Below are 11,600 nucleotides of genomic sequence, written 5' to 3'. Positions count from 1 at the left end.
ATGAATAATGCACACTCCACAGTCAAACAGAAATTTGAAAATTTAAATCTACTTTAGCCTTACAGACTTGAGCTTAGAACAAAGAAAAATCAAATTTATAAAAATTTGGAGCATAAATTTAAGATTAATAAACATGAAGATGCTTGGGAAAACAAAGTCATAGTTTGATAATAATTTTTCACAAATGATGGGGAATATGGAAGAAGAGGAGTTCATAAATGGTTAACTGCGAATTAAGAAATGAATTCCATGTTGCCATGTGCATCAGTAGTACATCACAGATGACATCAATGTGGGGTAAGAACAAAACTGCCATGTGTCACTAATGCTATTCCTATAATGACAGAGCCATGGCAACATGGATTCTGTTTGTCTGATTTATACACCAGAGAAACAAAAAACTTGTCCTTCCAAAGATCATTACAAAGAACCAACCAAAATGCATGTAGAATTCAGCATATGACATAATTTGAAATTCACACCTGGACATAAAATTTTGGAACACATGCCAATGTGTGGGCGATGTTGGTGAGAATGGCAGTATTTACCGGAGGGTAGGCATAGTGAAGACTTGGGTTGCAACTGTACTTAATTCTGCAACAATAAAACTTTAAGTTAGTCATTTTAAAAAAATTTTATAGCCAAGCCACATCAAACAAACCCACTCAGATTGTATTAATGATACATTTAAGCTAAAATAAAAAGTGTAAAACATGAGGATTTTAAAGTATAATTAATAGCTACAAAAACTGAAAAAAAGTTAGAATGATTGTCATTTGGCAAAATCATCCTGATTTTTACATAGGAAAGTATAGTGATGCTTAAAAGCCTCTGTAATTTATTGATAACAACTTTTAAAATCTATTATGCTGAATTCATCATTATAACAAACTTATGTCTACATTAATAATCAAAAGGATTTTGACAAAAGGTCTATAAAATAGGGTGAAAATTAAAATAATTCAGAAAGTCTTTGCTCCGAACCATTTTTTAAAAAAAAAATGCCCATAAGGCAAGAGCACTTTCTTGAAAACTTAGAGAATAAAAATTATTTACAAAAGAGAGCTCACCAAATGAAAATAATTTTGAACAATGTGTCTGGAACAGTCTCATTCATAAATTAAACATATAGAAATTGATAAAAGAGTAGCAATTAGGAGCCAGACACATACATGCATCCTAAATGACCTAAAGAGAGTTCCTGGTTATAATAAAAACCAACAAAAGGATCATCCATAAAAACAGAAATACAATTACCCCTATCGTAACATTTTTTTTTCATTTATTCAGGATTGGTTCAGATTAATGATCATTAATAACTTTAGACATAATGGCTCCTAAAGTTATTTCCATTATTACTTCTCTTTGAAAATTGACAATCAAATGAAATAAAAATTACAGATGACCATTAAAGTGTCAAAAAATGAAATGATGAATGTAAACAATATATCAGCCCTGACAGATTGCATTCATTGCTTTTATTTCTGTTGTCCTAGCTGCTAAAACATAAAAAACAATTAAATTTCATGTCAGTTTATTCTGTACAAATCATAGTCAACTGGCTGTGAACCAACAATTATGAGGAGACATGTATATTTGCAACATCAATAAAACAAAAAGGTTGACTAATATATGACACAAAGCCACCACCCTCACAAATGAGCTGCAATTTTAGCAATCGCAGGAAAGAAGTCTGAAAAAATAAAAAATATTCAGGCTTTGATGGCATTTGAACCTATTAGCACCCCAGATACTAGATGGGTGCTGCTACTAACTGAGCATCAAAGCTACACATTGGGAGGGAGGAAAATACATCATTGACTGCTACACTATGCCATCTTTCAATAAACAGTGAATGAGAAACTCTGATTAGCATAATATTTACTAGGATTTTTTGTACCCTAAACTTGGTGCTATGCCTTGAGTGTCACCAGACTTCACTTTAACTTTGTTACTGAGTTGTTCTGTCTCCACTTTTCTTGTTTCTTTGTCGTTGTTTGTGTTTTCATCCAACGATACTGAAGGGGAGACCCTTAAAAAAAGTCACACAACAAAACATCATACAGTAACCCCTGAGATTATCAATGGCTTGAGTTAGCTTTTTCCCCTTTATTCCCTTGTGTGACTCAAATCTATTTTCTTACTGCAATAGGCCTGGATTAAAATTTAAGGTCATGAAAATAAAGGAAATGATCACTGACTAAACATCTCAAGCTGTTGACTGTGAGAGAAATTCTCCTTGACAGAACATTAGGAAAGGTATAGGGAATAGTAAAGAGAATTTGAATTTTGATGTTATGGTGTAGAGAGTTAAGTTTGTATTTAGAGAAGTTCAACACAAGTTTGAGAGGAATAAAGTGGTTCACATTTTTCAAAGTATTACTATTAGTAAAATTACAATATTTTCCTAAACAGATCTGATAATTATCCCTTTGTTTCAATCATGATCATCAGTGAAAAATGATTATTTATAACTTACAACTGCCACAGACATACAGACCACACCATACAGTGCAGCATGTCAATTTTACATGAATTGAGTTAAATTTTACACTTTGGCCTTTCTTTGTTGTATGCAGAAAACATTTTGGGAAGCTTGAAGTTTCTGCATAAAAATTAACTCTTCAATCAATTTTGGGTTCCATCAAGAAAAAGAAAAGGAGGAAGGAAAGAAACCTGAGATTTCCAAATTTTTCCATAGTGCTGATTTAGATAGAGGAGAGCTACATAATATGTCATTCACATCTAGAAGTGTTGGAGTTCACATTTTCTTTCTTCACCCATGATGGTCAAAGTGACTAAATTAAAAGCCAGGATAATGCAAGACCAGAAATTAATTTTCAATTACAAAGGATATTGGTGAATTTTTGTACTTCTGAAGATGGTATGTTTTAACAGCCATTTATTTTGCAGGATTTAAACTTTCAGTGGATCAGGTCAAGGTGTGTCAGCTGGTGGAAGGGTTCAAAGAAGGGTGTTGTGTATCAACATGATTGTGTAGGTAAAACAAACGAATTCCAAAAAATCCAAGTTTACCTGCTACACTGTTGAGCTGCAAGATGTTCATGAAGAGGTTTAGCATATTCCACTGTCAATCGGCTGCCAAGAACCTCAGACTGGTGTAACTGAGAAATTGCCTGTGAAGTACACAATAAAAGGATTTTGGCCTTGCAGAAATGATCAATCTGCCCCAACCAGGTGCCAAGTAACTGAAACACTGCAAGCTATAAGAACAACTCTCCTGTCCAACCCACACAGTACCAAGTTACTGAGTTAATGGCTCAAGTTTAAAATCAATTTCTGCTGTACTGCGAGAAAACTCAAGTGTGGGGTGTGGAAATGAAATTACCACAATGCCACTTGAGCTCTTATAGAGTAAAATGCCTCTTGTAATTTTGCCATCAGTTGTTGCATGAGAAATAAAACCCAGAAAGAAATGATTCTATAAATAGATTAGGGACCTAGTACAATTATGATAATAATTGTAGAGTTGGTAATTAATATGAAATTGTCAGCATTGCTTTTATTCTTTCATTTTTTAACACGGGCCCATTATGGATTAATTTGGATAGTTTCAAACTGTCCAAATTAATCCAAAATTGAACAGTTTAAAAAAATCAAAGAATAATAGCTTGACTGAGCAATGCCCAACTCCAACTGACTAGCTGGTATATAATTAACAAGTAATAGGTCTACATGCTTGTCTAATTTTGGAAATAGGATTCAAAAAATTCTTTTGACTGCCAAATTGGACTCGGCTTATGGCCTTGTCCAATTATGGCCGTCCTCAGAATTTTTTTCATCCAATTATTTCCAAATTGGACAGAATGTAGTCCTATAATAAATACATAATACTGACACCTTAAGTTGGTAAGGAAAGTCGGTAATGGAACCATTAGTGGCCTATCAAGCCTGAGCTCATCCCAGTTTCCCTGACATAAAGCAACCAGGAGCATGGCAACCTACCTGAGCAGCTTGTGTTAGGGTGGAAAACTCAGCAAATGCAGCATCTCTCTGAAAATGAAGATCAGTTAACCAGACACTGATTGTCTCTCACTGAGTGTTCACCTTAACTGTACAGTTTTGCTTTCTTACATTGCTACAAACTGACATTTCACTCAATACTCAGGAGCTTACCAAATCAATATTTAGAGAAATACAAGAAAAGGAAGCATTTTCGATCCTCGAATTCTTCCACCTGAGGTCATGAAATAGATCTAGACACCCCGTTTTTGAAAAAGTATCATATCCAGTTACTGAAACAAATTCATTGACTGATCCTAAAAGTAAGCAGGGAATCTGTCGCTAATTTTTAAATCTCTTAAGTTGAGCAGTCACAACTTTAGTATGAGATCGAGCAAGTACAGCTTCTGCTCAATTTCAGATTATCGAATTCAATTATTTGCTTGAAGTTTCTGTTGCGTGATTTCGTCAAAAGGTAACAATGGAATTGTCTAACACCCACCAATTTTCCTCTCCTTTCCATACATATTACTTCCTTTGCTCCAAAGTGTTTCAGTAGGTCCGTTTTATCATGTACACTGAGTTGAGAGGGTAAATGTCTCACTAACAGCTTTGTTGATACGTCGTCCGCCATCTTGAAATATAGTGCATTACCGCTGAGCCTCTTTTAACTACTTGACTTTAACAAAGGAAGGTTGGTATGCAGGGTGGGTGAAGTGGGTGAGTTTGAATGTGATCACCCTCCCCTCTCCACACTTAAAACTGATAAACAGACAGCTCAATGAAGCATTATTACAAAATTCTGAATATTCTGTACTTATCGCCCAGAAAATCACTTCAGCCTGGGTGAACAATTTTGTCTTGAATAAGGTTTGCAATTCCAAGGCTGTTTTGACCTTGTAAGCTGTGCTACAAGCCTGACAATCATCCAAGTTTTGATTTATGTAGTGATAATTATATCCTACACACTGGTATTCACCCCTCCCTCCCTCTCAGACAGACATCTTATCATTTCATCATGCATCTTTTATTTTATAAAAAATTTAGCTTAATGATGATGAACTTAAGAGAACATCAAATGAATGAACATGATATGCTTGTCAAGTTTCCTTTGTTTGTGTCCTTTCAACCTTGCAAGAGGGCAGAATTTTGATATTTTTGATGTCTCATGTTAACAAGTCTGCTGTTAATTGACCTCGTGCACTCAGACACGCATGCATGTGACAAAGCATATCCAAAGACCAATGAAAGATTTTTCTTTGTTAAGAAACCCTTCCCTCCCCCCCAAAACAAAATATTAATTCTCTATTCTGTCAAAATATCAATTCTCTGTACAGTCTACTGCACATTTCTTCTAATTTTAGCTCAAAGGACTTGTTGTTTAGTCAAACAGTATTGCCTAGTTGACAATATTTTTTTTCTTCTCATTTCCTTCATGCAAAATATTTTAAGGATGTTGTGGGGAGAATTTCCTCTTTGGTCACTTCAGTGAGTGAAAAGGTAAAAAAAAATAAGTATAGCAAAATTAGGGCATGGGGGAAAGAAAAAAAAGGAAATCAGTATACTAACATATTCTGTTTCATTTATCTGTTTTCTCATCCTTCCTTGACAGTAGAATGTTAATAAAACCCTGCCCAATGAATCATCTTTGACAGATAAGTTAATCCCAAATATAAATGAGTCCTTTGGTTCAAACTGCCTGATTTGAGACCTTGTTGCAGACCATAGTCCATTTAAAGACACAAAGGGTTTTGGTGTTGTTCATATGACTGGTTTTAAAAATAAAATTTAATTAACTCCAAAGTTTCCAAATCACCACTGCAAATTAACCCCTCAAAAGGATGCACTTTGATCTTTGTATCATTCTAAGTGTAGGCTTGAAAATGTCACAAAATTTTCACTAATCAGTTAGCAGTGAAGCTTTTTAAAGCAACATCTCTTTCATTCACAATCTCTGACAGATAAAGGCTCTTGTAGAAAAAATAGATTCTGTAACTTTGGATAGAAGGCAATAGCTCCCCAACAACCAATGAAAAAGGTGTCTGGCAATAATAGTCATGGCTCACAAGATCTCCAGGTGCTGACAATTTATACCGTTCAGCTCCTCATGTGGGCCATGGCTAAGGTCATTGATGGGTATACAAGGCAACTGATTACAACTTAAAATTGGGAAATGGTTCTCAAACTTTGAAATCTATTAAAATAAAAAAATAATCATCCTCAAACCCAACTTCTACCAAACTTTAGGAAATTCTGCCCTCTTTGGTCAACGATTACCACTCTTAATTTTCCTTGTTTCCATTTGGTGTGCCAGATTCCACAACTTCTCAACCAAAAATTTAAGTTTTCCAATTACTTTCCACTGATCATTCACATAACATATCTCCTGGGGAGCCATTGTTCAGTCTTCTTGCTCTAAGTCTTCTTCCAAGAGGGGGAATCAAAAGAGTTCTGCATTACAAATCCAAATTACAATGGCTGTGTGGTAAGATCAGTGAGAGGAACTCCCTGCACAAGTGTTTTTATCCTTCTCCGGAACTGAAAAATTCTGCAGTCAGGCTAGATCCTCCTTCACTAATTGCACGTCCTCTATGATCCAAAAATGCACAGGCCATACACCTGATTCCTTTCTAATGAAAACATTTTGGGGTTGATGAAAAGATCACAACTCAAATTGTTGATATCCTTTTAAAATAGAAATGCAGGGGAACTAAGGAATAGTGGGGTGATTTTGCACCACAGGACTTTGTATGCCATGTTCAATCCAAAACTGACACCGGTTAAATGTGTTCTCCAAGAATAAGATCACTAACAAGGAGAATTAGGAAAAATGTTTCAAAAGAATTGTGGCATATTTCCTCCAACAAGTTCCTTCAAATCTCCAACCATTTCCCCTTTGTTATGGGAAATGCCAAAAATAGAGCTCAAGTGCAGATTCAAAATTGGTCAGTATTATCTGGCAAAAAAAGAGCTTGCTTTGGGACAACCAAGTGTCACAGAATCATCCTCCCCTTTCTTATCTTAGGAAAAGGACATGCAGCCCCTGGCAGCTAAATTCCCACCCTTGAAAAAATGCATATCAGATGTTTCCAACTGATGTTTCACTTCCCATTTCAATTGGTTTAGTAGCTGCACAGGTTAAGGCCTGTGCAACACCACCACATTCTAACAAACAGTAGAAATAGGGCCATAGCTTTTGACATCAAATAATCAACTCAAAATAGTACATTTTTTAAGTTTATCACCCACCAGTCTTGTGTCTTATCTTCATTACAATTTTATGCTTGGAGGAAACCTTGGAAATTTTGTAGACATTGTTCAGCTACACTCAACCACCCTCAGTTAAATTGTTCAAGAAAGCATTTGAACAAAAGTGATAGTCCACTTTAAATTCAGATGAATAAAAATTACTGATATTGCCATAAATCAAAAACTCTTGAAGAAATGTTCACTGCATGGTTGCTCTAATCTACCACACTACAACCATGGGTGAACAGCACAAAGAAATCTACTCTTTTCCTCTAAGGGTAAAAATTTCTAGTTCCGTTCCATCTCACAAAAATAAATGTCGTAACACCTTCAAACTTGCTGCATGAATAATATGCAACACCTTTCAGAATCAATATAATGCAAAACAAACTAATGTGATGTCCTCCCGCTTCATAAATAGCCCCTACTAAATTTAACAACAACTCAAGTAGAAAGCACCATGCCATACGTTTTTCTTTATAATAACCCTTCAAAACAAGGTTCCAACTGGACAGGGCACGACAATCTATTCCATTTTCAAACATGGAAAGCCTAAGAGAGACATGCTAATTTTTCCCCTAGTTTTGTCACATGATTAAGACAATTTTTCTCACCTAGTTCAATCCCTTAGTAACAGGAACAATGCAAGATGCACATGCAAAAATAAACAACACTCACATGATTGCTCAGTTTTAATTTCAACTCTTAAGTATAATTTAACAATACATTTTACAGGAGAAAGTGTCTTTCATGTCTACATACTCCTAACACTTGAATTCCATCGCGAGACAACATTCACTCCGCCTCTGTTAGACCAAAATATCATATACAGCGCACCATTTCTAAAGGAAAATACAATGCTACACCTTTCAGATTCCATGGCATTCTAACAATAACAGCTGCAAAAACTTTTTGGAAAGTGAAAAGTGAAACTGACGTGACAGGACGTCATTGTTTCCATACATAGCACCTTGCAAGTTTCTAATGGCTACTACAAGTGGCAGCAGGACATCAATATCACTGAAATACTATGCAAATTGGAAGGGTAGCAAACTTTTTTCAATTTTCACACATCTCTGTAGTTCCAGCTATCGACAAACTGTTTCACTTTGTGATCAACAATAAAAAATAAATGCAAAATAATTCTATATTTAGGCCTTTCATGTTCCCAACGATTTGTTTTAAATGAAGGGACACTAGATATGCATGGCTTAGACTTAATTTACTACAGTATTATAATTTGCAATAATTTGCAGAAAAAAAAATGAATGTTTTTGTCTCTAAATTCAGAAATAGAAGAGCATGCAACCTCGGCTAAACTACTAAATTTAAGACAAATTTAAGGCACTAAAAAAGGCCTTCCAAACAAAACACGTGCATGCAAAACAAAAACTAATACACTACACTATCAACATATAAATTACTCTACTTCTTTAAATTTATTATTGTAATGTCACTTGGTTCTTACTCCAAGCTTTACAAAAAAAAAACTATTCTCTTAGCTACTCTTAAGATGTTCACGTTTCGTCTTCTTGAGTGAAAAAAAAATTAACTCATGGCTCAGAATTAGCTTATATTTAGAAAGGGAGATGCAATCCGCTAGCCATAATAAGCACCACAAACACGTAAAATCTACGGAAGGCGAAAGGTTCTTGAAAATTGGGAGGGTTTAACTCGCCACAACAAAATTAGATATTAAATCCCAATTAGACTGTCCAAAGTATATCTTTGCTCTCTCGTCCATGAAACCCATCGAAACTCGTCATGTCTGTTAAATTTTCAGTTTAGATGGAACATAACTCTGAATCGCAAAAGAAAGCTGCTAATTTTAATCCTGTTCGAAGTGGGCAAGACGAGAACAAGATTAGAACATATTTCTGTAAATATTTACCGACTGTGGTGTAACGTTCGAGTGAGAGAAGACGAGTTTGAGGATTCAACTAAACGATTTCAAATTCCAGCACAATAATGTGAATATAGATATCCACTGTTGACAATTAAGAAAAAAGACTTTTCCTGAACCTTACATAAATACCGTGGTTCCTTTGCCTAGAATCTCGGACTCAATTTGTTACCATATAACTCACGACTATTCAATGTTGTGTCTCGAAATTAATATCTACTACGACTAGACGAAAATTATAGCGCAGGTACAGAGCCACGAATATTGCTTCGTGAGTATTATTACACTACTTTCAAGTTTTTCATAACAATCAAAATATTATAATAAAAAATTAATGTCTTTGTACTGATGTAACCGAGCGCGATCACTGCTACTTAATTCGAAAATCGCTATCTTCTAAAGCCCCACCTAAATTGGGAAACGACACACCTTCGGAAAATTACACCGATTTCAGGTTTTCAACCGAATTCCATCTCAACGGGGCTGCTTCTAACAAAATGAATAGATTTGTCTCGATTTTAACGGTCAAATACTAGCAATGAAATAGAGGAATAGTGAATAATAATCAGGAAGAATCAAGAATGGATTTTCAGTCACGAATCGATCGCGCGTTGAGAGAACTCGAATTTCCCTCGCAACAGCGAGTGAGCAGCGATCTACTGAATGATCTCTAATCACACACAACCTCTTTTCCCTAGCAAAGAAATCTACGCACGTCTTGCGTGTAAGCAAGGAAAAATAATACTTACAATAGGAAACCTCCGTTCCTGGATTGAACGCCTAAAGTAATTCATTAGTATTCGGTTAGGATATAGCAGCGTTTTGTTTGCTCAAAGTTCACAGAAAACGAATCTGAAAAGCTTACAGTTTATTCCTGTGCGGCTTCCTCGGCTTTTGGTTCTTCGCCTCCATCGCCGTTGACCACAGGAGTTTCTTCCTCTTTCTTTTCTTCTGATTCCTTGGTCTCCTCCTCTTTTGATTCCTCCGCTTGTTCCTTTGGTTCTTCGGCGGCTGCCTCTTCTGTTGCGTCTCCATTTACAACGGGCTCCTCTTCTTTCTTTTCTTCTCCCTCTCCTTCTTTCTTTTCTTCGGTTTCTTGGTCTGCACTAGCTTGGCCTTCTTTGCTCTCGGCTGCTGGCTCTTGGGACTTGGTCCTCTTCTTCTTTTTGACACTTAGCCTTGATTTGGGTCGTGTCTCCTCGACTTGCTCTTCTGAAGATAGATCATTCCAGTCTAGCCAAAAATTAAGCTTCATTCGGTCGCAGAAATCGACTAAATTTTTCAAATCTTCATTCACAACTTTAGCCAGGGGCGAGTTTTCGGCCGTGTGCAGCAAGCATGACAGCAGGCCAAACATCGTGCAATCGATAGTTGTAGGATCGGAACCCATGAAGAACTCCTTGTCGCCCAGGAACGCTGATAGCGCACGTAGATCCTTTTCGCCGATGGCGTAAATTTCTTCCTTATTATGCTTGCCGATTTCATGCGCTTCTAAGCACTTCACACACTTGCCTTGGTCGAGCTTCGGGCGTACATTCTTTCTGACAACATCCAGCCCTTTGAAGTATTTCTTGGTTTCTGCGAAGTTATCCACCCATCGGTAATACATCAAACTCCAGAACGTGTTTTCCTCGACCATAGTTTGAAAAGCTCGCGAGCAAGCTTTGTCCATTTCATTCAAATTTGCATCGGGGTCCGCTTCGAACTTGGAATTAAGGAAGCCTATGAGGTCGTGTTTCTTTGTCTCGCCTTGATATTCGATGTACGGCAATTTCTGATCAGTACCAGGTTTGTAAACGTTTTCGTAAGGGATCTTCAGCATACGGCAATACGTTTCCACTTTTATGCAAGCGGGGAGCGGCGATGGAATTGCATTCCATGGTGGATGTTGATAGAGAAAAACCTTTGGTGGTGCGGTACCATTAACTTCTTCTTGTTTTTCGCCATCGACGACCGCATTCTCCTCGTCCGGCTTGTTTTCATCGGCCTGCTCCTCATTCTTCTCTTCGACGTGATTCTCTTCAGGTTTTTCGACCTCTTCGGTTTTCGTTTCAGTCTGATCTACCTCAATATTCACAGGCGGTGCTTCAACTTCTGTCGCCATCTTTACGCTTCGAAATCAGCAGAAGTAATGTTCAATGATCAAGGCTTCGATCAGCTACTACGCCTTTTCTGTAGCCAACTAAGGCCAAGCCCAACAATGACCTTTAGCTTGGTTGAACACCACGCGTTATTAGCACGTTTCAAGTTTATAAATTGACGGTATTGTCAAAATATTGGCCAATCGAAAGTTGTCTTAAATTCACAAACCAATCACGTGCGTTGTTGCTTAGGCAGGCAAAGTTATGGGTGTGAGGTATAACAAAATGCCGAAGTAGGGTGGTGCTGGGGCAAACAGATTGCGCTACACAAAGAAGAAAAAGTTTTGTGCATCAAAAGAAGTGCCAAACTGCAAACAATGGAGATAATTTTCGTTTGACAACTC

General features: G+C 36.7%; 2 protein-coding genes across 3 annotated transcripts in view; both read right to left on the bottom strand.

Annotated features, from left to right (window-relative positions):
• The window catches only part of LOC111337123 (RNA-binding region-containing protein 3), a 14,581-nt gene extending 6,835 nt beyond the window's left edge, over nt 1-7,746 (bottom strand). The window contains exons 1-5 of one of the 2 annotated variants that reach the window (XM_022943356.2): nt 4,466-7,746; nt 3,967-4,014; nt 3,037-3,137; nt 1,901-2,032; nt 483-594 (exon numbers count right to left, since the gene is read on the bottom strand). In XM_022943356.2, the coding sequence (XP_022799091.2) occupies nt 483-594; nt 1,901-2,032; nt 3,037-3,137; nt 3,967-4,014; nt 4,466-4,597 (525 nt within the window). In that variant the 5' untranslated portion in view covers nt 4,598-7,746. The remainder of the gene's footprint in view (nt 1-482; nt 595-1,900; nt 2,033-3,036; nt 3,138-3,966; nt 4,015-4,465) is intronic. The other variant, XM_022943357.2, reaches the window with a different exon arrangement.
• Nucleotides 7,747-7,891: 145 nt separating this feature from the next.
• On the bottom strand, nt 7,892-11,361 carry LOC111337124 (failed axon connections homolog). The gene has a single exon (XM_022943358.2). The coding sequence runs from the start codon at nt 11,217-11,219 to the stop codon at nt 9,984-9,986; it is 1,236 nt and encodes a 411-aa protein (XP_022799093.1). The 5' UTR covers nt 11,220-11,361; the 3' UTR covers nt 7,892-9,983.
• Between the last annotated feature and the right edge of the window lie 239 nt (nt 11,362-11,600).

The sequence above is a fragment of the Stylophora pistillata genome, chromosome 1 (genome assembly GCF_964205215.1).
Source record: "Stylophora pistillata chromosome 1, jaStyPist1.2, whole genome shotgun sequence".
Classification (NCBI taxonomy): Eukaryota; Metazoa; Cnidaria; class Anthozoa; order Scleractinia; family Pocilloporidae; genus Stylophora; species Stylophora pistillata.
The sequence above is the reverse complement of the archived record's forward strand: the minus strand, read 5'-3'. Positions and strand labels throughout refer to the sequence as shown.